Source organism: Capricornis sumatraensis, chromosome 8 (assembly GCF_032405125.1).
Source record: "Capricornis sumatraensis isolate serow.1 chromosome 8, serow.2, whole genome shotgun sequence".
Classification (NCBI taxonomy): Eukaryota; Metazoa; Chordata; class Mammalia; order Artiodactyla; family Bovidae; genus Capricornis; species Capricornis sumatraensis.
In genome coordinates, this window is record NC_091076.1 from 11,124,119 (window position 1) to 11,150,486 (window position 26,368).

Genomic DNA, 26,368 nt, shown 5'->3' on the forward strand with positions numbered 1-26,368 from the left:
GCCTGCAACGTGTCTCTGGGGCGGAGACAGCGGCAGTGGAGTTCGCCGTGCGGGTGGGGGATCCGTCTTTTCGCTCGTGTCTATCCCTCTATCGTTGCGCTTGAGTCCCAGTGGGCTGCCCCAGGCCTCGACATGTCGTACAACTACGTGGTAACGGCACAGAAGCCCACCGCCGTGAACGGCTGCGTGACCGGTGAGGCTGCCAGGGCAGAAGACCCCTGCGAGGGAGGGAGCTGGGGGCAACCGAGGCCTAGGGAAGCCCGCGGCCCCCGGGTGGCCACCAAGCCCGCGGCCAGGACCGGGCCCGGGGAATGAAAGGCGCTGGCTGCGGAAGGACCTCCCACAGTCCCCGACTTCAAAGAAGCTGTCTAAACACACTCCTTTTAGGGGAGTAAGCGCCTTTAGGGGAGTCAAAGCTGCTTTTGAGGGTCCACTTTCGTTCTCGGAGGTCACTTGGCCTCGAGGACAGGGACGGGCCCAGTGGGACAGAGAGTGGGGTATGAGTTGATTGTGCGGTGTTGCTTGAGCCGCGAGATTGGCCTCGCGAAAGGGCGGTGGTGATGGCGATTTGGGGGCACGAATTTTCAAGTGGAAGAGCCTGGGAGGTGCAGGGATGTGAAGAGTGTCCGCACTTAGGCGAAAGAGAGGAGTCCGCTTTGCCTGAGGCTGTTGTTTACAAGAAGAAGCTTCTGGGGAAGAGGGTTTAGAATGGCCCAGCCCAGTGCTGGGCTTGCCTTGTTTGTTTGTGCAAGAATTGTTAAGGACACAGATGTCCAGAACCCTGGAATAATCATCTCGAACCAAATTTTCAACAATAGGAAGCTCTCAAGCTTGTATTTTTATATAAATTCTAGTCATGATTCCAAAAGAAAACTACTGTTTGGAGAGTTGGAGGCGGTGAAGAAGTGTGGAGGGGGTTTTGGTAGATTGCTGGGAGGGCAGGCGGGACAAACAAAGCAATGTTTTAAGGTGAAGCTCTGAGAATTCTCTTCGTTTGATCTGGTCTGTTTGGTAAAGGTTTTGCGAAAATCCAACTAAGGAACTGACAAGAGAGGAACACTTTCTCCAGCATCTCTTGTTAATTAGAGGATGAGTCGGCCGCTGCAATGGGAAAAGTGAAATTCGAGGGCACAGAGCCATCTGAAGGGTTTTCACAGTCATTGTCAGTTGAAGGACATGCTGCTGTTAGGCCCAGGCTAGCTTTTTTTACTCTGATGAAGAAAGTAGCTTTCTTGAACGTATGGAGTGACACTCTTTGAGGATTTGTTGAGAAGGGAGAGAATGGAGGGAGCCAGAGAAATATGTGAAGTAAATGAGAATTCAGGAGGTTTTAAGTAGAAGTGGTAGGATTACTTAGTGCTTTGGCTTCAAAAATTAGAGGATCTGTTCTTGCAGGACACTTTACTTCAGCGGAAGACTTGAACCTGTTGATTGCCAAAAATACGAGATTAGAGATCTATGTGGTCACTGCTGAGGGGCTTCGGCCCGTTAAAGAGGTGGGCATGTATGGGAAGATTGCTGTCATGGAGCTTTTCAGGCCCAAGGTAAGTGCTCTGGGTTGGTTGGGCCCAGCAACAAGGGGAGAACTATTGGTTGTAGTTGAGTTTATGTTGTTTTATGTCATTGCTCGTTTAGGATGGGTGCAATAAGGCCTAGGAGAGAAACTTTTCTCTTTTTGAATGGCAGATTTTAGTTTATATTCTTATTTAATAAGTTTCAAGAGATAGAAGGAGAAATTCACTGGGGAAAAAATTTATTTTATCAAGTTGACTTCTTTAGGAGAGGATATGAAAGCAGTTTGAAATGTGGGTCACCATCCTGTGGGCCATCATAGTGATTCAGAGAGTAGGCTCTGGAGTTAGGGCAGTACACTTTATTCCTTATTAAATCTAACTTTGGGTGTCACCTAACCTGTCAGAGCCTTATTTCTGCATCTGCAAGTTGGGGATAACAGTATCCAGTCTTCTGGGTTATTGTGAAGATGAATAGCACCTAGCACATAATGAGCATTCACTGTCGCCAGTTACCATCGAATTATTATCATTATTATAACCCAGCTGCTTTCTTCAAAATAGCCACCATGTTGCTTCATTATGTGTTTATTGAATCTGATAAGAAAGCAGTGGGTTCAAAATTTAAATTCTAACCCTTTGAACAAAAACTCAGTTTGTGGGGTCTATATTAATAAGTAAGAAAGACTTGGTAGATGCATTTGAGCTTCCCTTGTTCACAGTTTTTTCCTTTTTTCCAAGTACTTGGGAGGGATTAGAGGAGGCGTTACAGTCATCTTTCAGAATTTGAATGGAATGACTGAGATTAGCTGACATGGAACTAGATGAATACATTGTTTGTAGAGCAGAGATACAGAATCTTGAAAGTGGACTAAATGTTTACCAGCTTCAGTTTTGACCTTTTGTACACACCCTTAGGGTGTGTGTAACTCATGTTGTTTATTAACATACATGCTCACCGTGGAGTTTTTTCAGGGAGAAAAGAAAATTCTTGAAGAATTTCATATGCTTAGGGAATGATGAAAGTCTAGATAGGTACTCCTGTTTTCAAAAGAAATCTATTTTGATAGTATGATGTTGGTTTCCAGGGGGAGAGCAAGGACCTGCTGTTTATCCTGACAGCTAAGTACAATGCCTGCATCTTGGAGTATAAGCAGAGTGGCGAGAGCATTGACATCATAACTCGAGCTCATGGCAATGTGCAGGTGAGGTGGCTGCTGCAGGCTGATGAGAGTTTTCCAGGTAGGGTTGTCATGATTTGGTGAAGGAAATTGACGTGCTGTGGCAGCTCTCTCTGTGTGGTTAGAGAAACAAGGAGAAAACACTTTTTTTACTCAGAATCCAAGGGATAAGGTAGGTAATAATACTTCATTGAGATTCAGTGTATTGCAAAAAAGCCCACACTGACATTTGGGCTGCTTGGCATGTCAAAAAGATGGCACTCATTTTACTACCACTCCTGCTAAAGTCGTCCTGGGAAGGTGGTACCCAGCGTTCTCTGTTACCCTAGGTGTTGAGGTTCTTCTCTAACCCCAGTTTTATTTCTCAGGACCGAATTGGCCGCCCCTCAGAGACGGGCATTATTGGCATCATTGACCCCGAGTGCCGAATGATTGGCCTGCGACTCTATGATGGTCTGTTCAAGGTTATTCCACTAGACCGGGACAATAAAGAGCTCAAGGCCTTTAACATCCGCCTGGAGGAGTTGCATGTTATCGACGTCAAGTTCTTATATGGTTGCCAAGCACCTACCATCTGCTTTGTCTACCAGGTATTGGAGCAGGAGGAGAGGGAGCAGCAGCGTGGTTTGGCACAGTGGCGGGTTCATTTTTGTTTATCAGAATGTCTGGATTTCATGGTAGAATGGGCAGAAGTGTTTAATGTATTTGTCCTGAAATGTTTTGAATGATGCAATTAGTATGTGTTAGGTTTTGGTTGCACCTTGAGAACAGTAGTACTTATTGTGGAGGCAGGAAACAGTCAGGGGCTTGTAGCAGGCTTTAATCCTGAGATTACACTCTGGTTGTGCGCCTGGGAGATTGTGTAGGGTGACCCAGTTTATACTTTGTCACTTACTGGCATGCTAGGGGATTATTAAAATTTAGCTGTAGAGAAATGATCTGGAAATTGCCTTTACACGCAGTGAGAAAATGTCTTGGGGATGCTTTATGTGTCTTCCAAGAAGAAGTACACTTTGATCAGCATACAACTTTCTGGTGACTGCTGGCTCTTGACTTCTATTTTAGTCTGTGCCTAAAACTTTTGTAGAGCTGATCCTGGGCAGCTGTTCTCTGGGCCAGATCTCTTGAGGGGGTGGGGGGGGGGGCAGGGTGGCGGAGCACCAGACTAACATGCTTGTATCTTGGTAAAATCTCAGCCTTTTAACAAAGGGCCATACAGCATGAGGTTATTTCAGTAGCATGTGCTTGAATAAATGTTGGAAGGAAGCTTAGTCCAAGTCTTAAGAACTGTGTGTGGGCATGTAAACACTTTGAAAGCTGTGTTAAGTATTGGAAATACTGATGTAGTTTTGTGTATTTCTTAGTGTCACCTGAGTGCTACAGCTTTGATCCTGGTTGGTATATAGTTCATTTGAATAGGTTGAAACCAGCTTTGGAGATTTTGTTTAATCTTGTTTATAATACATTAAATATCAGAGCTGAAATAAAAACTTAGGATTTCTCTCCCTTCTTCAGTTTTGTAAATATCCAGTCATTAAGACATTGATGTTGGTTATTCAGGACTGACTCTGGGCAGGCTCAGGGCTGCCAGTTGTGAATGACCTTCATTTCCATACGTGGGAAATGGAGACCCAAATCCAAACCCCATCTTGAACATATGGTGACGTTGAGTCTTACTCCTAATCATTGCTGGGAAAATCCTCATCAGCTATAAATTATTTTTTTCCTCCTGTTTTGTGCTCAAAAGTTAGTTTGAAAACTACCACGTGAGGGAGTTCCCTGGTGGTCCAGTGGTTAGGATTTAGCACTTTGACTGTCGTGGCCTGGGTTCAGTCCCTGATCTGGGAACTGAGATCCTTCAAGCCCCGCGGCATGGCCAAAATTAAAAAGATAACAGAAAAAGGAAAATACCATGTGAAAGGTAGTCATGCACAGTGCGTCAGGAGCTATAACCGTGATTGAGATGTGGTCCCTGCCTTGAAACACACTGTCGGATTCCTCTCATAACTTCCCAGAGCCGGCCCCGGCCTTTGATGCGGCCGCTCTCCCCTGGCCCCAGGCCAGCTCCTTTAGTCTCTTAAAGGTGACTTCGATGGTTCCAGGTCTGAAGTGAGTCACGGCTCAGAAAAAGGAGGGGACGGTGGTGTTGGTGACGCAGGGTCGGAAGCTGCGACCAGCGTTAGAGGGGCTGCTTGCTCTGTTTTCTGCTGCCGCCCCGTCAGTCTGCGTCTGAGAGTGTGTCAAACAAAGTTTTAAAATTTGTAAATGCATTTCACTTCTCAATGTGTTTGTTTTTCCTCTTTAGCTATTTTGTAAGTTCCTTGAAGGTAAGGAATAGAGGAGATACACACACACAAATACACACACATGTACGTATATGCACATTATATTTCTATAGTGGTTAGTACGGTGTGACATGTTCATTTTTCTATTTTTTAAATCTCTTTGTTGGTTTCGTTGTTAGAAACAGTTGGCCTCAGTCGCAGTCTCCCCAGACTGTCCCAAGCCCAGCTGGTGGCTGTCAGCACGCTCATGGATAAGGATGGGGAGGCTGGTGTGACAGGAGCGTCCAGTGCTGTCCCTTTCAGGACCCTTCTCCAGCCCAGGGTTCACCCTTCCTAGGGTCTAATGATTCTACCTTTCCCCACCTAGGACCCTCAGGGGCGGCATGTAAAAACCTATGAGGTGTCTCTCCGAGAGAAGGAGTTCAATAAGGGCCCTTGGAAACAGGAAAACGTAGAAGCTGAAGCTTCCATGGTGATTGCAGGTTTGTTGGGGGACGTAGGAAATAGGCCCTGCCCCAGTTCTCTGTTGTTCCTTCCCCACCTTCTCTGCCCCTTTATTTCCGTGCTCCAGTGCTGCTGAGCACACGCATTGTTCACCCCTCCCTTATGTCTCCTCTCTGTAAATGTGCTTCTCTTTGCTTTTTGCATTTCCATCTTCAAGATTGTCTTGTTTTTCACTTTTTTCCCTCAAAGTATAGTTTTCCTTTCTTTGCAGTGGTGGGTTTAACTAAAACAATGAGATTGATTTGCCAAGTGGCAAAGGGAAAATAGTCTCATTTTATTGTTGGCAGACATTTTTAAAATCCAAAAGAGGCAATAATGCTTATCTTATCTGGTTCCTTTATTTCCCAGACGAGGAAACAGGGCCGAGGGACTTGCCTGTGCCTGTACCTCACTGGCAAAGCCTGGGCTGAAGTCCAGGTCTCTTTGCTGTTTATCCTATATCCTTCCTCAACATTGTTGTGTGTTTTACCCAGTAGAGAAATTTTAAAAGTCTTAAGTGCAAATTGGTTCTTCTGTATGGTAACCCTGATAATGGGGCAAGTTCAGCTAAGGAACAAGGGGAAAAGTAAAAACTTTTGGATCAGACGTTTAGAAGAGAAAGGGGCAGAATGCATATGGAAGAACACTGGGAAGACTTCCCCACCCTTCAGGCCATGTGAACTTCAAAAGAGTGGCAGTAAAAATATTTATCAGGAGTACAGAGTGGGCAGCTTACAATTTCTAAGACAGGAATCTCAGAAAAAGGTTATCGTGTTCCCTGGACTTTGATGTCTAAAATAATGATTATCTTCCAGTTCGCCTCAGAGATAACTGGCTCAGTGCCTAAGTTGCCTCAGGGTTTGGCAGGGTCTGGGTGCTCAGCATTCTAATGCGGCCCTCTCTCCTGCAGTCCCTGAGCCCTTTGGAGGCGCCATCATCATTGGACAGGAGTCCATCACGTATCACAATGGTGACAAATACCTGGCGATTGCCCCTCCCATCATTAAGGTGAGCAGCATTCCTTTCCTTTTTTTCCTTCTGTTTGTCTCTCCCTCCTTCCCCCCTCATTGATCAGAAGGGGATTCATAACCGTCAGGTTATTCACTGTGTATATGAGACTGTGTCGGTCACTGGGAGTACAAAGAGAGATTGGCTTGGTTTTGCTAACAAAGAGCTTGCTTGCTAACTAAGGGAGAGAGAATAAAGTTCAGATTATCCTTTCTATTCACTGGTGTAATCTGAAGAAAGGAGAAATTCGGGTAATTTTATTGAATGTTAAAGTCTTAAGAGCACAAAGCATGTAAAATAATAAAGTGAAAAATACATATAGACTTAAAACATTAGTCATAAAAAAATTCACCTTAAAATATTGAGTCATAAAAATGAAGCCTTACATGCTTTTTTATCTTCTGAGGCTAAATAACAAAATCTGGTAGCGTAGTCCAGGGAATACTTACAGCCGTTTCCTCTTCTGTATATTTGTTTTCCAGTAGAATAATATGTGAGTAAACAGTTAAAGTATATTGAGCTCCTTAGAACGTTGTCCTCAAACATCAAACGTCCCTGTTTTTGGTCACCTATGTGACTTGAGTGGATTCCTTGCTCATGAAGTGACTGGATTTGGTAAATGGAATGGTCTGCTAGAGTTTACTGTCTGGTGTGGAAGATGCTTTATATCTAATAACTGTGTCTTCCCTCTTGGCAGCAAAGCACAATTGTGTGTCACAATCGAGTGGACCCCAATGGCTCTCGCTATCTGCTGGGAGACATGGAAGGACGGCTCTTCATGCTGCTTTTGGAAAAGGAGGAACAGATGGATGGCACTGTCACCCTCAAGGATCTCCGTGTGGAACTCCTTGGGGAGGTGGGCCTTGTCCCAACTCTTTTACATTCTGCTAGGTGCCTGGTGACCCCAGATGTGTAGTCCCAAACTGCAGCTGGGAATTACATGAGTTGACACCGAATAACAAATGCTCAGTCCTGCTGTGGGAGTTAGTTTTGGAATGAGTAGATTCTAGAGAATCTCACAAGCAGTGGGGTGCTAGCTCAAGTAAAAAGAGAAACAGAAAGATACACTATAGAATTAAAGGTTAATCTAAGGCTGATACTCATTTATGGGAGGACATTCCAAAATCGCACTGTTAAGAACAACTCAGTGAATTTTAGAGGTCTCTAGCTATTTGGAGCTGTTGGGATTAAAATGGTCATTTAGATCAGGCACCTGCAAGACAAATTACATATGTTTCTGACTATAGGGATGCGATAAAGGAAGAATCACAAACTTAAGGGATTTAGAAACGTTCATTGCATGTTACCTGGGGATTTGAAATGGAGATTTATTTTGGGGACCATGGCTGCAGTTGTTGTTTCTCTAGGCACAGGTCTGAGAGATGGATAGGATGGTGTCTGGCTCCCTTGTGAAGTACTTTCTGGTGTCTTTCATGCTACTGATTTTCTTTTAGACCTCTATTGCCGAGTGCTTGACGTACCTTGACAATGGTGTTGTGTTTGTCGGTTCTCGCCTTGGTGATTCCCAGCTTGTGAAGGTGAGAAGACATTTTCTTCTTTCTGGCTTCTATTTTGCAGTCTTCACTGCTTTTTCATCAAGTTTTCCCCCTGTGTTTGGTGCCACTCAGAGTTTCTTCAGTTCATCCATATCCCTATTATACACCATTTTGCTTGATTGATGTAGCATCCTACCTTGATGAGCTTTTTGTCCTAAATGTTCATTCAGCAGTGTGTTAGGTTTTGTGGATACAATGGTGAACCAGACCCAGCTTCTGCCTTCAAATAGATCATAGTCTAATATACTTTATCCCCTCTAGAATATGAGAATTTCAGCCTTCTCTGTAGAAAATGCATGCAAACATTTTACATTAATTTCCAAACTATTCCTCTGAAATCCATCCATGGGATGCCAGATTAGAAATTCCTGGCTGGTTAGTAGGTCACCCATAGGATGCCCATGTCCCTTAGTCAGCATTGCCCTTCTGGAAGCATCCAGTAGGGCACAGGAAAGGCAGACCTAGTAGGGCTGAGTTTCTTTTGGATGATAACTATCTCTCTAGGGTGCATCTGGAGTGTTCTAAGACTAAAGTTGTTCTTTCTTTTTTAGCTCAATGTTGACAGCAATGAACAAGGCTCCTACGTAGTGGCCATGGAAACCTTTACCAATTTAGGACCCATTGTGGACATGTGTGTTGTGGACCTGGAGAGGCAGGGGCAGGGACAGGTAAGGGGTCATCCTGGAAAGGGATAGTTGGTATGGCCACTCAAACTGTGTCCTGGGTCTGCTTAGCTTGAATGGGGAATGTGCACTGCAGATAAGTTTTGAGAGCCTCACTCACTAATTCCAAAAATGTAAGAATTACTGCCACTTATTGAGTGCCTATCTTGGTCTGCCAGGCACTTTACATACATTATCTCTGATCACCCCAGCACCCTTTTAGATATGGATTCTTGGCTATTTCAGAAGTGAGGAAACTTAAGGCTGTGAAGGATTAAACAACTTGTCCAATGTCATGTAACTATTAAAGGGCAAGTGTGTCTGCCCCCAGATCCTGTGTACTTTCTAGTAAACTAGGATCCCAGGAAGGAAACAAGTTTGCTGGGAGCAGTGGTAGGACCCTTTTGCTTCTTGGACTAGGGCGCCCTATCTGCTTGATAAATTTGAGACACTTTGGAGGTTACCCTCTGCTAATTCTGCATCCTCAAACCTAGCTCCCCAGCAGAGGGTGCTTGGATTTAGGTACACCTTGTTTACTTTCTGAGCATCAGTCTAGTTGCCCCATCTCTGGAGGGGGTTATTTAGAAACCTTCTCTCTACTTGCAGCTGGTCACTTGCTCTGGGGCATTCAAGGAAGGTTCCTTGCGAATCATCCGGAACGGAATTGGAATCCACGAGCATGCCAGCATTGACTTGCCAGGCATCAAAGGTAGCCTTTCGGTGGACATAGGATGCAGATCTTATTTGAGTGACTTTGGCCTCATTACATGTCATGAAGACGCTTGGGAGCTAGAGGAATGCAAATCAAATGAAGAGAAAAAGAAAGTTTTAATGCCAGATAAGCAGTGGAAGGTTAAATGTATTTAAAGGTTTCAAAGTAAACTTAAAAAAAAAAGATATTGACCAAAATTGGATAATGGAGTAGAGGAATGGGCAATTTAGTGGAAAATTTAATGTTGTTTATATAAGGGAACTGATAGAATCCCTAAAGAAAGAGGAGACTGAGAATGTCATAGAACGAGGTACATATCAAAGGTAACTTCTAGAACAGAAGTACAAATCTTCCTAAATTCCAGGAGAACTCTAATGATCAAAAAGATCAAAGACAGACTACATAGCGAAAGAGTTTTTTAATATACAAACAGTAGACATAACCTAAAATAATATGATAGAACTCAATGTCGAACATCTGTATGAGTAACTGATAGATATCTACTATCAGTAAATGTAAACAGGCTGAAATCACCTATTATGAGAAGTGGATGATCAGATTGGCTGATAAGGCAAAAATTAATTCAAAGTAGTATATACAACACAACTTAAAAAAATAATTTAGAATATAAAAAAATAAGATGAGAACAGATTAAAAAAAGATATGAACTAGGAAGAGATCATAAAACTACAAAACTCAAGAGAATTAATTGAATAGCTAGAGACAGTAAGAACTCATTAAGGTAGGATATAAAATTAATGTACTGAAATCAATAGCTTTCATGTAAAAACACAGTCAGTTAGAAGGTGTAGTAGAGGGAAAGAGGCAATTTACAATAGCATTAAAAAGATAAAATACCACAGAATAAGTTTAACAAGAATTGTGCAAAATTTATTTAAGGAAAACTTTGAAATACTCTTAAAAGGATTGAAAGGATAGATTGATCAAATAAAAAAGACATGGTAAGGTCTTATAAATTAATACTATAAAAGCTTTTTCTCTCTTTGATATTTATATTAAAATATATTTCAATAAAAAAATATCAGTTTTTTTTTCTTTGACCTGGACAAGTCAAAGTCCAAATGTGAAGCAGAAGATGCAAGGAAAGGTAGGAAAAACTTAAAAAAGAACAATGAGGTGGGTCTAGTCCTACCAGATATTAAAAGGACTGTTAAACCTTAAAAATTAAAAGTGTGGTTTTGGTGCACAAATAGGCAGGAGTCCCATGAGCAAACTCAAATGTCCAGAAATAGACACAATTGTATATGGGGCTTTAGTGTAGGATAGGGGTGGTATCTCAACTCAGTAAGCTTAGGATGATTCTTTTGAATGAACAGTATTGGGATAACTAGAGTCATTTGAAAAAAGATAAGTTTGGGTACACACTGCACAATGTGTAGAATCTAAATAGATCAAAGACTTAATGTGAAAAAATGAAGCCATGCAAAAGCTAGAAGAAAAAGTTGGTGATTTCCTTTCTAATATTGCAGTGGGGAAAGTCTTTTAAACTCTGAGTCAAAAGTACAGAAGCCAAAAGGAGACTGATAAATTCAACAACATAAACATAAAATACTCTGCTTGGCAGAAACAAAACACTATAAGTGGAGTTAGAAGAAATGGTCAGTTAGATGAAAACATTTGTAGTTCATCTTATACACAAAGGCCTAATCTATCTAATTGATAAAAAATTTCTAGAAAGACCACCAAACTTCTTGCCCCCAAATTGACAGGGTACATGAATGGACAGATAACAAGCCAGCTTATAATAAGTGCAAATCAAAACAAAATAGTGATACTATTCTTTAACCAGATGCCAAAATCCAAATGTGACAATGTCTGTGTTGGTGAGGCTGGGAGGAATGGGCGTGCTCATTGGCAGTGTCTATTGAAATTACAGCTGATTTACCCTTCAAGCCCAGTTCTGGGCATCTGACCCATAGACTTTCATATGTATAAGATGACATAAATATAAGGTTATTCATTGTGGTATTGTATATTATGGCAGAATACTGAAAAAGCATCCATCATTGGGAACTTGCTAGTAAACTAGTACATCCATAAAATAAAATACTGTGCAGAGATCAAAAACAAGGAACTGTTTGGTTCTGATAAGGACTCAGACATATATTAGATGAAAAAAAGTGTGTAGACACTTTGTGAGAGGCTACTGTGTTGGCTTGCAATACAGCATTTATCTATTGAAAAGAATTGGAGGGATAAATTATTATTGTTTACTTATTTGGGGGCTAGTAGAAGTATAGGAGTGAGACTTCTGTATTAAATATTTAAAAAATAAATTTTGACTTGAGTTGTAGAAATGAATTATCCCATCCAAAATCAATATAGTCTCACCCCTATACCTCTCCTTCCAACCTAGCTCCCAGATGAAAAGCTTTGAAATATTAAGCTCAAACAGTTTAAAAAATACCAAACTTCTTCAGTGTCTTGAAGCCAGGGAGGAACAGAGTGGGTATTTCATCTTAGGACTGACTCCGAGTTTCTTGCTCTTTCTGTGGGGTTAGGCTGCTCCTTCCTTAGACCATGTGGAGCCGAGTGTTGGTCCATGCTGTGCCTCTTAATCTTTGATCTGTGTTCCAGGCCTGTGGCCACTGAGGTCTGATCCCAACCGGGAGACCGATGACACTTTGGTGCTCTCTTTTGTGGGCCAGACAAGGTAAGACGAGTCAGCTCCAAGCATCCATGTAAAGATTGCAAGGTGGGGCAGCTGGTCCAGCTAACCCCAGCCTTCCCTTCTGCTGCAGAGTTCTCATGTTAAATGGAGAGGAAGTGGAAGAAACCGAACTGATGGGTTTTGTGGACGATCAGCAGACTTTCTTCTGTGGCAACGTGGCTCATCAACAACTTATCCAGGTAGTAACTGAGGAAAGAGCAGGCCCCATTTATGCATCACTTTGACCTGGAGTGTAGTACAGAACACCATTGGGTTTTAAAAGTCAATTTTTATGTCTCTAAAAGTAATGTAAAAAGGCCTGGAAAAAAATGGAAATTACCTAGAGAATCCCAAGGACAGGGGAGCCTGGTGGGCTACCGTCTGTGGGGTCGCACAGAGTCAGACACGACTGAAGTGACTTGGCAGTGGCAGCAGCAATCACCCATTACTGAGAGCAGTGTAACTTTTTTTTTAACTTTGGAGTTACTCCTTTTAGTTTTAATTTTCTTTTGCAAATGTATGTACAGTCGGCCCTTTTTATCTGTGGGTTTTGCATACATGGACTCAACCAACCACGATGAGAAGTATTTGGGGTGGGAATTCCCTGGAGGTCCAGTGGCTAGGACTCGATACTTGGACTTCAATTCCTGGTCAGCGGACTGAGATCCTGCAAGCCACTCGGTGCAGCCAAAAAAATAAAAAATTGGGGGAAAAAAACATCAGAAAGTTCAAAAAGCAAAACTTGAATTTGCTTTGCACCAGCCACTGTTTACATATCATTTACATTGTATTCACAGTTATTTACAGTATTTACATTGTATATTATATTGTAGCTTCCCTTGTAGCTCAGTCGGTAAAGAATCTGCCTGTAGTGCAGGAGACCTGGATTCGATCCCTGGGTTGGGAAGAGCCCCTGGAGAAGGAAATGGCAACCCACTCCAGTATCCTTGCCTGGAAAATCTCATGGACAGAAGGGCCTGGTGGGCTGCAGTCCGTGGGGTCACAAAGACTCGGGCACGACTGAGCAACTAACACTACATTGTATTAGGTGTTATAGATAATCTAGAGATGATTTACAGTGCACTTAAGGATGTGAGCAGGTTATAAGCAAATACTGTTCCATTTTATATGAGGGACTTGAACATCTATGGATTTGATATTGACTGGAGATTCTGGAACCAGTCCCCTGCAGGTACTGAGGGATGGCTGTATGTTGTACTTATTTACATTTATTACATATTACATTTATGTCATATTTATTTACATTTTCTATTATGGATGGGATCATTGTGTATACATACATATATATAAATATATATATATACTTGGGGGGGCAGGGCGATATTGTTTTAGCACTAATTATATCCTGTCATCTGAGACACATTTTCCCACTCATTTTAATAGTAATATATACTTATTTGGAAAATACTGAGAAGCACAAAGAAGAAAAAGATTAGTCATATGCTACCATCCCTATGTGACTTTTGATAGCACTTCCAGTGTACTACTTATAACTAGAGTTCTAACTCTGTTCAGATACTTATTTTAACTTTTTCTGTGATAATGAGGATCATACAGCCCTTTGTACTTGTTAGCCATGAGAGCCTGATTTCTGTGCACCTCTCAGGACCTGGCAGGCTTAAGTTGGGAGTGACCGTGATGCTCTTGGTTTTTGCACACCCTCCTCACCTCGGGAGCTGCTCTCCACACTGAGCAGAGGCAGTATTTGCCTGTCGTGGCTATAGCACTTGAGGGCCTAAGGATTACTGAACTGTCTCCATCGTTTTATTCGCTTGGTCTTCCTTTTAGCCAACAGGCAGTGGTGGGTTTAGTTAAAAACCAGAGGGAAGGTCTGTCACTTTGTTGAACAAGTGTGGGAAGTGCCCAGATACTGACTCAGTGCTTTGTCAGTGTTTTCTAACTGGGACCTGAATTCTGGCCCCAGCTCACATATCTTGTTATTCAAGGACATTCCTCTTTTTTTTTTTTTTTTTAAATTTTCAAAATTACGCTGCTGCACGGGTTTTGTAATTTGTGCTGGACCAGACCCTTCAAAAGCTGATTTCCTATTTTATGCCAGCTCACTTATTACTAATGATGGGTTTCTTTACCAAATGGAAAGACTTAATAACTCCAGGAAGTATTATGTAATCCCATTGTAGTTCATTAGTATCAGTAATAGCTTGTGGTATTTTTCTGCATCTCCCATAGTGTTTATAATTCTAAAGGTCTTTCTTTAAGTAGAAACTCAATTTTGATAAATAAGATATATTGATATTTACTGAAGAATTTTATGTGATTTTAATGGTTCATGCATAGTAAAGAACTTGGATATTTTAGATTCTTTTGGCCGTGCTACACAGGTTGCAGGATGTTAGTTCCTTGACCAGGGATTGAATGTGTGCCCTCGGCAGTGAAAATGCAGACTCCTAACCACTGGACCACCAGGGAATTCCCAGAAATTGGGTATTTTAGAGATCTGATTTTGGGGTTGAGAAAAACAGGGTCCTACTCCATTGATACCTTTCCATAGGGTGCCATTTGTGATACCCAAGCCTTAATCAGAGTGAAACAGGAAATGCCTTCTCTTTTTCGGGCTGTAGGTATATGAGCTGTAAGCTGCTTGAAGCCAGTCTTCTTCAAGGCTTCAGTTTAAAATGACATCTTCATGTAATCAGTCATTGCGGAACTTGGAAAAATCTATCTATATAGCAGAGAAGGACTTCATACCTTATTCTTAGGGTTCCATGAGGGCAGCATTTACCACCTTCTCACCTCTGTGCAGATCCCTGCAGGGGCTTGGAGACATGGCTCTTTTTTCTCTAGATCACTTCAGCATCTGTGAGGCTGGTCTCTCAAGAGCCCAAAGCACTTGTCAGTGAGTGGAAGGAGCCTCAGGGCAAGAATATCAGCGTGGCCTCCTGCAACAGCAGCCAGGTAGTAGTCGCCGTGGGGAGGGCCCTCTACTACCTGCAGATCCATCCTCAGGAGCTCCGGCAGATCAGGTGTGTGTTTCTGTCTCTGCTCTTTCTGCCTCCCCTCTTCTCTGGGACTTCTTTGATTCCTGGAGTCCTTTCTCTGCCATATTCTTTTCTGTTTAGCCACACAGAGATGGAACACGAAGTGGCCTGCTTGGACATTACCCCTCTAGGAGACAGCAATGGAATGTCCCCTCTTTGTGCCATCGGCCTCTGGACAGACATCTCAGCCCGAATTGCGAAGCTGCCCTCTTTCGAGCTACTGCACAAAGAGATGCTGGGTGGAGGTGTGTTTCTTTTTTTGGTGGGGAGGAGGGTGTTTCTTTTAAAGGCCTGAGTTAGGATCAGAATCAGGATTTGGAACAAGAGCTCAATGTACGTCTTTCTCACAGAGATCATTCCCCGTTCCATCCTGATGACCACCTTTGAGAGCAGCCACTACCTCCTCTGTGCCTTGGGAGACGGAGCACTCTTCTACTTTGGGCTCAACATCGAGACAGGTGAGACTAGCGCGTCAGGTGAGGGGCGCTTTGGAGAATCCAGGGTTTTGGAGTTGGCAGAGTGCTTAGCTTCAGGGTGCAGCTTTCGAACCTTGACAGTCCAGCTGTTTGTCCTGTTTTGTTTCTGTTTTTCTCCTGATGCTGTTCTTTCTGTAGGCCTGTTGAGCGACCGTAAGAAGGTGACTCTGGGCACCCAGCCCACGGTATTGAGAACTTTCCGTTCTCTTTCAACCACCAACGTCTTTGCTTGCTCCGACCGCCCTACTGTCATCTACAGCAGCAACCACAAATTGGTCTTCTCCAATGTCAACCTCAAGGAAGTGAACTACATGTGTCCCCTCAATTCAGATGGCTATCCTGACAGGTGAGCCTCTTTTTCTTTCTTCAGTGAGAGCCAGGACGGAAGGCATCATGACCCTTCCCCTCCAGCCTTCTGCAGTGACAAAGCCTGGCTGAGATGGGATGTGTAGAACAGAGATTTGCAGACCTGCAGCAGAAATACCTCGTAAGCCTTTTAAATGTGCTGAATGGGTTTTGAATCTTTCTTAGAGTTTGCTTTGGCAGATCTAGGGTTGGGGCCCAGATCTGAATCTGTATTTTTAGAAAACCTCTTAGGCAATTCAAGTGACTGGCCAAGTTTCAGAGTCCCTGTGGCAGAGATTCATTATGCGTTCCCCTGGAGCAGGGATTCTCAAAGTGGCTCTCTCACAGCAGCCGTGGCACTACATGGGAACTCTCTTTTAGAAGTGTACATTCTCACACCTCGCCCATGGACCCACCAAATCAAGCTCCAGGGGCAGGGCCAGCAGTCTTAGCTTCACAAGCCCCCCAGGTCGTTTTGATGCCAGCGTGGTTTGATAGTTCGAGAATCACTGTTCTATATCCAAATGCTACACGTTAGTGTTAAACAGATAGCTGTAAAAATCTCAGCCTAGGCCCAACCAGACCAATTAAATAAAATCTGGAGAGGTGGGGCTGATCTTCAGGTGTGTTTTAACAGAGCGCTGTAGTTGAGAATCACTGCCCTGTAGTAAACTAGTGTAATTCTGCCTTGTTTTTCTTCCTCTTATGGAGTTGCCTCATAGAATCCTTTTCTTCCTTGGGTGTACTCAGTCTAAACCCAGAACCTTCTTTCCAGCCTGGCACTGGCCAACAACAGCACCCTCACGATTGGCACCATCGATGAGATCCAGAAGTTGCACATTCGGACGGTTCCCCTGTATGAATCTCCCAGGTGAGGGGCAGGGCAGGGGAGCTGCGGGGGAGGGGGCCCTGGGGTGGGCGTGCAGCGCTTCAGCCTTTTCCTGAGGGGCCCTGTTGTTCCATGCTTGTTCTGTAGGAAGATCTGCTACCAAGAGGTGTCCCAGTGCTTTGGGGTCCTTTCCAGCCGCATCGAAGTCCAGGACACGAGTGGGGGTACAACTGCTCTGAGGCCCAGCGCCAGCACCCAGGTGAGGGCAGCGGATGAAGAACAGTGGTGTGAGAGCAGCGGCAGACTGTTCGGAAAGGGTCGGATAGTAGATACTTTAGACTTTGCAGGTCACAGTCACAGCTACTTGCCTCGGCCCTTACAAAGGTGTCTGTAGACAACAGGTGGGCGTAGCTGGGCTCCAGTAAAATCTTAAAAAAATAGGCAGGGAGCTGGATTTGGCCGCCTTGGTAGAGGCTTGAGAAGAACTTTGAATAAGTGTGGCTTCGGTGATGTTCCTACCTGGTGCCCTTGCCTGATGAATAATTCCTCTCCTCTCATTATCATTTTGGGCACTTGGTGTCGGGTATGGGTAGCAGCGTCGTGCCGTAGGTAAGAGCGTGGGACTTGGAGTCTGACAGAACTGGCTGCGGGGTTGTGGCTCGCTGTGTCACCTTGGGCAGCTTCAGTTTTCTCATCTGCGAAATGATAATGAACCGTCTAGAGCCGTACATCACAGACCCGGTGGAGATGTTAGCTGGTCGTTTTATTCCATGTATTCTTTGCCTTTCTTGCTTGCAGACATCCATGGTCTGACTTCTTCCCTTAATCCAGAGTAGGTCTTTATGTATTCGTTTTTATTCGCAGTGGTTTCCTGCCGTTCCCATTGAGAGAGGTGGAAGCCTGTCACTTTATTAGGTCGCCTGGGTTTCTTGTTAGCTTTCTTGATTGACTTAGCATCACTGTTTTAGTGCTCTTAAATGCCCTTAGATTCTGGCAGTGTTTTGGACTGCTGTGTCAATTCCATATGGAGTTTGGATCCTTAGCCTCAGTCCCTGTGTCCTCTCTGAAGCCCTTTGCACTTGGGCTCTGCAGGCGGCCAGCCTCAAGTTTTTCTCGTTCAAACTCTGCCTCTGTTCTCTGATCCTGTCTGATGCTCACACTGCTGTCCCAGCACCCGTTCTTTTGAGAGGGGTGATGTGTGTTCTCTCTGTTCCCAGGCCCTGTCCAGCAGCGTCAGCTCCAGCAAGCTGTTCTCCAGCAGCACAGCCCCTCACGAGACCTCCTTTGGAGAAGAGGTGGAGGTGCATAACCTCCTTATCATTGACCAGCACACCTTTGAAGGTGCAAATGAGCTCTTTCTATCATGTGTACCTACGTCCTCCCTAAGCTAGGCTCTTCTGGGCTCTGCTGTATTCCAGAATTTGATAGACACTGGCAGACTATCCTAGGAGGAGAAGAAAGGGTGGGACCTCAGAGTTGGCTGTGAGTTCAGAGTACTGGGCCTCCTCACGTCAGAATAGGCTGGCGAGGAGATAGGAATAGCAGGAGGCAGATGCCTTCTGTACTGTGCTCCAAGCTGAGCTGTGGACTCAGAGAAGTGCAGAAGCACACATGCGTGGGGTCGTCAGTCAGTCACCTCTCTACTGTTCTTCTTCTAGTGCTTCATGCCCACCAGTTTCTGCAGAATGAGTATGCCCTCAGCCTGGTCTCCTGCAAGTTGGGCAAAGACCCCAACACGTACTTCATTGTGGGCACGGCCATGGTGTACCCAGAAGAGGCAGAGCCCAAGCAGGGTCGTATTGTGGTCTTTCAGTATTCAGATGGTAAGTGGACACAGTCTCTGGCTTTTGAGAAATTTAAAAACTGGGAAAGGAAGCAGACAGACAGTTTTAGGTTTCAGCCTTAGTTATGCAGAAGAACTTGGGGTAATTGCAGTGACACAAGATTCAAGATGTTTCTCTCTTAAGCTCTTGATGGTCTGAATGAGTTTTGGAGTATGTGAGCAGCGGCACAAATAAAATCTGCCCTTTTTTTCTTCCTTTTTCACTCTTTGAAAGGAAGAGAACGGGAGGGGCGACCAGAATGAGAGTTAGGATTTCTGGTAGGACTCTGTGGAGTGTACTCCACTCAGCTGCTCTTAGGCCCTCTTCCCAGCGTCAGCACTTGGTGCTCGTTTCTGCATCTTCTCATCTCCCTACCCATGATGGCTCTGAAGACTAGCTGTCAGCCCCCAAACCTCAGGTTAGATGGCTGAGGTAGAGTCTGGTCTCCATCTTGAGGGGAGATCTGGAGTCCCAGGTGGGAGGCAGAATCTGAGCGCTGTCTGGAATCGCTGCATGTTATGTGGGGGCCCACACTTCTAGAGGTAATTAACCCCAGCATATATGGATTCTATATTCTCTGCTTTGAAATGAGGGGTTTGGAGGGGCAGGAATTAGAGCTGGGGGTGGGGGGAAGGGAAGTACAAGATTCTTCTGATTAAAGTGTGGGCTCATGAAGGAGACTGAAGGGTATCTTTTTTCCCCCAGGAAAACTACAGACTGTGGCTGAAAAGGAGGTGAAGGGGGCCGTGTACTCCATGGTAGAGTTTAACGGGAAGCTGTTAGCCAGCATCAACAGCACGGTGAGCCCTCCTTCTGGCCTCAGCCTCAGGCCTCAAGCCTCTGTCCTGGGTCCCTGTGCATTTTCTCCCTCTGGCCTCGGCCTCAGGCCTCATGCCTCCGTCCACAGAGCCTGGTTTCCTTGCATTTTCTCCCTCTGGCCTCACACCTCTGTCCACAGAGCCTGGTTTCCTTGCATTTTCTCCCTCTGGCCTCGGCCTCAGGCCTCAGGCCTCCGTCCACAGAGCCTGGGTCCCGTGCATTTTCTCCCTCTGGCCTCGGCCTCAGGCCTCACGCCTCCGTCCACAGAGCCTGGGTCCCGTGCATTTTCTGAACTGCGTGTGTGTCCTGATTTTAAGGGTAGCAGAGTAGCGAGCACGGAGGATGGCGCTGGGAATATGGGGAGCTGGGGTTGGACCAGATACCAGGTTTGGTTCTGTGAAGCCCTGTACGTATTGTTCTGTGGGAATTGAGAAGAGGGTAAGAACTGTCGTCCCTGCACTCAAAATGTGTCATGGCCTGACAATATTTCATCTGTGTGGGACAGAATGGGCCAAACTGCATTCATCCTGAGTAAACCCCTGAAATACTAGGCCTGTGAAATTCTCCACTTTTCTTCTGGCATGACTTCACCTCCTCCCTTGCCAAAAAAACACAAAAGTAGTACACTATACACGGTCAAACAAATTTGGGACTTGCTGTATCCTGTATCTTCTGCTTAGAAGCTTCTCAGTGCCTTGTAGCATATGAAAGATTCTGAGAAGATCAAGAGTAGAAAATCATTGCTTAAATACTTCTTTTTTTTTTTTCCCAAAGAAAAAGCAGCTTTATTTATTTTTTGGCTGTGCTTTGCGGCACGTGAGATCTTAATTCCTAGACCAGGTATCTAACCTGCACCCTCTGCAGTGAAAGCACAGAGCCTTAACCACTAGACCAGCAGGGATGTCCCCTTAAGTACTTTAACTTGACGTTCATTCAGAAGTACTAACTGAGCACTTGAAGTATACTAAGCACTGTTTTGGTAGTTGGGATGTAGCAGTAGATGAACTGGACAAAGAGCTAGCCTCCTGGGGCCTGTGAGCAAATAGAATATATATGTGTATGTATGATGAGAAGTACCTTGTGAAAAATAAAAACAGGACAAGAAGCTGACAGGGTACCAGCGCAAGCAGGGAGGTGGTGCTGTTTTGTCATATGCTCAGGAGGGTTTGCACAGTGGCTTTTGGGCAGATGTCTAAGGGAAAGGAGGGAGCCAGCCATGCATTGATCTGGAAGAAGACAAGTGACAGGAGTCCATGGCCGGCCTGCACCCAGTGTGGGAAGGCAGTGCTGGGTGCTGGGAGATAGGTCGGAGAGGCAGCCGGGAGGTAGCACGTGCGGAACCAGATAGGCTGTGTGCTTTAGGTTTGTAAGGACTTTGGGTTTTACTCTGAGGGGATGGGAACCTCCAGAGGGTTTGAGCAAATGCATGACATGACTGTAATTTTTTTATATAAGTATGTATAATATGTATATATATATATATAAATATATATATAAAAAGATGCTGGTTTACTTATTAGGCCGTGTCCAGTCTTAGTTGTGGCACACAGGGTTTTTGTTGTAGGCGCGGGCTTTCTAGTTGTGGTGTGGGGGGGGGTTTCGTTGCCCTATGGCATGTGGGATCTCAGTTCCCCAACCAGGGATTGAACTCATGTCCCCTGCATTGGAAGGTGGATTCTTTTCCTTTTTAAATTTATTTATTTTTAATTGAAGGATAATTGCTTTACAATATTGTGTTGGTTTCTGCTATATGGAAAGTGGGTTCTTAACCACTGGACCGCCAGCGAAGTCCCTGCAGTTACATTTTGAAAAGCTCACTGCACATCTCGGAGAGGGTGGTAGAAGACCAGGGGTAGGAGCAGTGAGGTCAGCTCAGAGGCTCTGGTGATGACCCAGAGAGCAGTGGACGGTGCTGGGAGCATGTGCTGACCGAGGAGCTGAAGGGTAGTCAGATTCCACAGATGTTAGTATTGAGGGCTTGAAGATGAGTCGTGAGAAGGGAATAAAGGGTCAAGAGTTTTGGCCTGAGTAGCAGAGATAGTGTTGCTCTGTACTGATGGAGGAAGATTGTGAGTGGGGCAGGTTTGGAGAGTAAGGGAAAACTCTATCTTTGCTCACAACATTTCTGACAACATGTGTGAGGAGTTTTTATCCCTACGACAATCAGTTTTCCAACTGGGGGTCCTGTAATTTACTTGAATTCTGATTTTAGCTGCCCAGAGTTGGAGTCAGCTGTCATAGGTTCAAGGGCTTGGTCCCACAAGACTGTCTTTATGCAAACCCCAGCCCAAGTAGTGTTCCTCACACTTCTGTCTGACTTGCTCCTAAGTTAGGGGTTCCCACAATTAGGTTTCATAATTTGCTGAAAGGGCTCATGAGACTCAGAATGTTTACTTGCATTTGCCGCTTCTTCACCCCACTCTTGGAAGTCTGGAAGCCCAGTCCAACTTGGCTTATCCTAATCTGTGGTGTTCTGGGCTCACTTGACCCAGAACAGGAGGTGTGGTAGCCATTGATTATTACGAGTGAGCCTTGGAGTGCACACCTGTGGAGCTAGGGTTCTTTGGACACATCTTGAGAAATCATGGCTTAATATATTCTTCCCAGGAGTGTCTGTATGTGCAGAGGTTTGGGTGGGGCTGCCTTGACCCTGAAGGATCTGCTGGGACTGGGCCATGCCGAGTATCTGTTCATCTGTCTGTTGATCGTAAAGCATCTTGTTTCTTTTGGAGATATGGTTATAACTGAAGAAACACTGCAGTGAAAAGAGGTATTTTTTCCCCTTTGGGTAGAGGGGTGGCCAGAGACTCCAGTTCTTTAGAGTAAGTTTCTGTTGGACTTTTCTGTTCTATTTTCTTTGCTCATTGGATGTACATCAAAAGGTGCCAGGGATGTATGTGTTTTGAGAAGGGTTCAGAAAGGGCAGTTTGGTGGGAGGTGATCTTCTTTCTGATCAGGAAATTGGAAATGGATCTTCTCTTTCTAGAGATATTTCTGTAGACAGTTACCAGACTTAAGTCACAAAACCATCTCTTGTCATTTCTGTAGTGTTACTTGCATTACTATTTACTTAGTATTTTTCTTTATCCTGACTTTTTAATATAAAGGAAGACTTTGTAGTATTGTTTCATGTGCTCACTCTGTTTTCATCTTTCATGAATATATAATAATTACAAATGCTCATGCAAGTTCCGCAGCAAACCATTTCACACCCCACACTGCACTTGGGTAAGTGGTGCAGCAGATGGAAGGCCCCTGGGGCTGAGAGAAACGCGCTGCCCACCCTCACACCCCGCCCCCCCAGGTGCGGCTTTATGAGTGGACGACGGAGAAGGAGCTGCGCACCGAGTGCAACCACTACAACAACATCATGGCGCTCTACCTGAAGACCAAGGGCGACTTCATCCTGGTGGGCGACCTGATGCGCTCGGTGCTGCTGCTGGCCTACAAGCCCATGGAGGGCAACTTCGAAGAGGTAGGGGGGTGTGGGCAGTCGGCTTGCTTAAGCTGGCGGTCAGGGGTGATGAAGCCCAGTGTGGGCGGAAACCTCATCCCTGGAGCACAAATTGTGCATCTGTTCAGTCTTTTTAGAGACCCCCAACTTGAACTGTGAGTAGGCCCTGTTTCAGGACGGTGTTGGCCAGGCAAAGGGGAGACTCTCTCTAGAGGGGTGGTTGTTAAACATAGGCAGGGCAGGCACTTGGCCGAGTCCCAGCACTGGCTTGCGTGCAAACTGCTGATTGTATTTCCCCTCTTGTATTTTGTCTTTTTTAAGATTGCTCGAGACTTTAACCCCAACTGGATGAGTGCTGTGGAAATCTTGGATGATGACAATTTCCTGGGGGCTGAAAATGCCTTTAACTTGTTTGTGTGTCAGAAGGATAGGTGAGTGGCCAGCTGTGGGAGTGGCCTGTGGTAGGTGAGGACACAGGGCCCTCACAGGCTCGCATGTGCCTCTTCACAGGGGTAGACGGTATCTGTGAGAGAATCAGGCTGCAGAGATGGATGAGCCTCTTCAGGCCGGCTCCTCTGTGGCCTGGGTGGGCCCACCAGGGAGTCTGTCCATCATTGCACGCGGTCCTTGGGGTCCCGTCTAGGGGGGACAGGAGGCCTGGGTTGTGAGTGTCTTGCACCCCTTGCAGCGCTGCCACCACGGACGAGGAGCGGCAACACCTCCAGGAGGTTGGGCTCTTCCACTTGGGCGAGTTCGTCAACGTCTTTTGCCATGGCTCTCTGGTTATGCAGAACCTGGGCGAGACTTCCACGCCCACGCAGGGCTCGGTGCTCTTCGGCACAGTCAATGGCATGATTGGTAAGGGTGGCCCCGAGGGGGGTGCTCCCATGCAGCCCTCCTTCCCAGGGCCAGGGGAGGGCAGGGTTTCGAGAGTCCGTGGCCGGCTCGTCTGTCCTCCTCCCTGGGCTCCCCTTGGCAGGCAGTGCTCGCTGTGGGCTCTGGAGCGCCCTGTAGCTTTTGATTCCCTTTGCTTCCTTAGGCCTGGTGACTTCATTGTCAGAGAGCTGGTACAACCTCTTGTTGGACATGCAGAATCGACTCAATAAAGTCATCAAAAGTGTGGGCAAGATTGAGCACTCCTTATATCCTTCCCAGAGGTGCCCCCCTTACTCAAAAACATGCCCTGGCCCAGGCAGAGTGCACATTACCGTGAGCAGCCTCTGGAAGTTTGTCCCTCTAGAAAATGTCTTGACTAGATTCCAGTGGGGAACAGGCTACGTAAAAACTTCTCATGGAAAATTTCAAGCACACGATATTGGAGAGAATCGTGTGAGTATAATGAACCCCCATGCACTTATCTCCCAGTTTTATTGGTTCATCTTGAAAATGTATGTTGATGTTCATGCACTGTGTCTGCTTCTGACCTTCTGGCGTTGCATGTCAGACCTAAGTTTAGATCACAACTTAGAACATCCTTTCAGAGATCTTGTTTGGGGCAGCGGTGTTTGAGGACCTTCGCTAGAGAGGCTAAATGGAAAAGGAGGGGAAAAGCAAAGAAGCTGTAAATTCCAGAAGCCCAAGGGTCAGCCCCCTGGACAGTGAGGATCCAAGTACTATTGGAAGTTTGTTTATTATGGGAGAGGGACGAGGAGCCCTCGGGCTCTGGAGGGGATTCTGCTGAGAAGTCTGTTGTAAGGCAGGATGAACCAGCTCTCGCCAAGGAGGGAGGAGGGAGGCTGACTTGTTGTTTTGCTAACCCGCAGGACTTTAGGCACATCTCTTGTTTCACTGAGCCTCAGTTTATTAATCTGTGAAGGCCAGGCTTAAAGAGTGGTTCTTCCTAGGCAAGCATCCAGTTTGCGTGGAGCACTTGTTAAAAAAAAAAAATCTCTACATGTCCATGCTCTGAACTAAGAATCATGTGTATTCTGTTTTTAAAATTTTAATTTTTTAATTGTTTTTGGTCTTGCTGTGTGGCTTGCAGCATCTTAGTTCTGTGACCAGGGATTAAAGAAACTCATGCCCTCGGCATTGAAAGCCCAGACTCTTAACCATTGGGCTGCAGGGGAAATCCCTGTAATTTTTAAAATGTTATTTTGACAATTATTCCAGTTGAGAGGATCATTGGATTAGGTAACGGTTTATAGGTCTTTGAAATTGCAAAACTGTCCAAACAGCTGTGATATTTAGTTGAACCTGTTTTCTGTTCTCCTGATAATTGCTTCAGACTGTGGTCTTGTGCACAGAGGTAGGGATGACTTCGGAGAGGGTATTTATTATTTCCCAGTGATCAGCACATTCCTTAACTCACCTGTCCACTTGGAGATCCTTTCATACTGAACGAAAGACAGAACCAGCCACTGGCTTCATCGATGGTGACTTGATTGAGAGTTTCCTGGATATCAGCCGGCCCAAGATGCAGGAAGTTGTGGCAAACCTACAGGTGAGCTGTGCCACTGTGCAGGGTGCAGCCCTGGGGCCAGTGACTCAAGTCCATTGCAGGGCAAGGCACACCAGGAGGCCTCCCCTCCCTTGGTTCCCAAGTGCCAAGAGCTCTTTTTAAAGTTTTCTTCTACCCACATGGAAAGGTAGTGTCCAAGGGCAAGGAGATAAGGCTGAGGCTCGTGGGTTCCCCCACCAGGCACCAAGCACTGTAACTTTAGCAATGAGGGCACCTTCGGGCATGTCTGGGATCCCTGGCACATCCTTAGGAAAGGGGCAGGGACAGGATCCTGCAGAGAAGAGGAGTTTCCATGGTGCTGGAGTTTGGGGTATTGCCCACTGGAGGTGGTGCCTCTGGCAAACAGCCGGATGGAGGTGGATGTATATACTGGGTGGCAGCCTCTGGGCAGCTTTGCTGTCAGCAGACCATGCTCACCTGGACCCCCAAGGAGAAGCATGGGCTTCTGGTGATGAGTCCTCGCTCCTGCCACGGCAGTGTGGCGCAGGGTACCGTTGTGGGCGTCCCCTTCCCCAGGGAGGGAGAGCCCGCTCTCAGCCCTCACGGCCCCCCCTCCTCCCCTTTCCTCGTTGCAGTATGACGATGGCAGCGGGATGAAGCGAGAGGCCACTGCGGATGACCTGATCAAGGTGGTGGAGGAGTTAACTCGGATCCATTAGCCAAGGGCAGGGATCCCTTCCCAGACCCTCTCTGAAGGCTTTGCCCTCCTGCTCTCCTCCTCCCTGCCACTGTCTCTCGGCTATGGGAAGCCTGTCCCTAAGCCCCAGAAGCCACAGCCTACCTGAGTGGAAATGGGGATTTCGTAGAACGAAAACCAGTTCACTGGAGACCTGGGCAAGGGCTGATGGTGAAATATTTTCTCCCTGGATTTTTACCAGTCTCACATGATTCCAGCCATCACCTTGGGCCACCAAGCCTGGATTGGTGCAGCCAATTGTCCTCCTTCCAGGGAGCAGTTTTGCAGCTCTTTGGCTGAAAGGAAGCTCTGTGTGTGTGTGTGTGTGTATGTGTGTGTGTGTGTGTGTGTGTGTGTCTCCCACACTCATGCATTGTCCTCACTATCTTTTTATTT

At 45.6% G+C, this 26,368-nt stretch overlaps 1 protein-coding gene across 1 annotated transcript; it reads left to right on the forward strand.

The window, feature by feature from the left end:
* The first annotated feature begins 45 nt into the window (after nucleotides 1–45).
* On the forward strand, nucleotides 46–26,363 carry DDB1 (damage specific DNA binding protein 1). The gene is made up of 27 exons (XM_068978953.1): nucleotides 46–193; nucleotides 1,396–1,544; nucleotides 2,600–2,716; nucleotides 3,061–3,282; nucleotides 5,345–5,459; nucleotides 6,371–6,468; nucleotides 7,166–7,324; nucleotides 7,923–8,006; nucleotides 8,576–8,692; nucleotides 9,293–9,395; nucleotides 11,997–12,072; nucleotides 12,161–12,269; nucleotides 14,896–15,074; nucleotides 15,171–15,334; nucleotides 15,440–15,547; nucleotides 15,704–15,911; nucleotides 16,686–16,781; nucleotides 16,887–16,998; nucleotides 17,957–18,080; nucleotides 18,398–18,562; nucleotides 19,268–19,362; nucleotides 22,686–22,856; nucleotides 23,157–23,266; nucleotides 23,524–23,693; nucleotides 23,875–23,977; nucleotides 25,155–25,278; nucleotides 25,872–26,363. The coding sequence occupies exons 1-27, from the start codon at nucleotides 133–135 to the stop codon at nucleotides 25,953–25,955; spliced, it is 3,423 nt and encodes a 1,140-aa protein (XP_068835054.1). The 5' UTR covers nucleotides 46–132; the 3' UTR covers nucleotides 25,956–26,363.
* The last annotated feature ends 5 nt before the right edge of the window (nucleotides 26,364–26,368 follow it).

Excerpts from the sequence above, each read along its gene's own strand:
- DDB1 (XM_068978953.1), top strand. The coding sequence starts at position 133 with ATGTCGTACAACTACGTGGTAACGGCACAGAAGCCCACCGCCGTGAAC. Across the intron at positions 15,075-15,170 it reads CAGGAGCTCCGGCAGATCAG|CCACACAGAGATGGAACACG; the intron begins GTGTGTGTTTCT and ends TTTTCTGTTTAG. Across the intron at positions 18,081-18,397 it reads TGACCAGCACACCTTTGAAG|TGCTTCATGCCCACCAGTTT; the intron begins GTGCAAATGAGC and ends TTCTTCTTCTAG.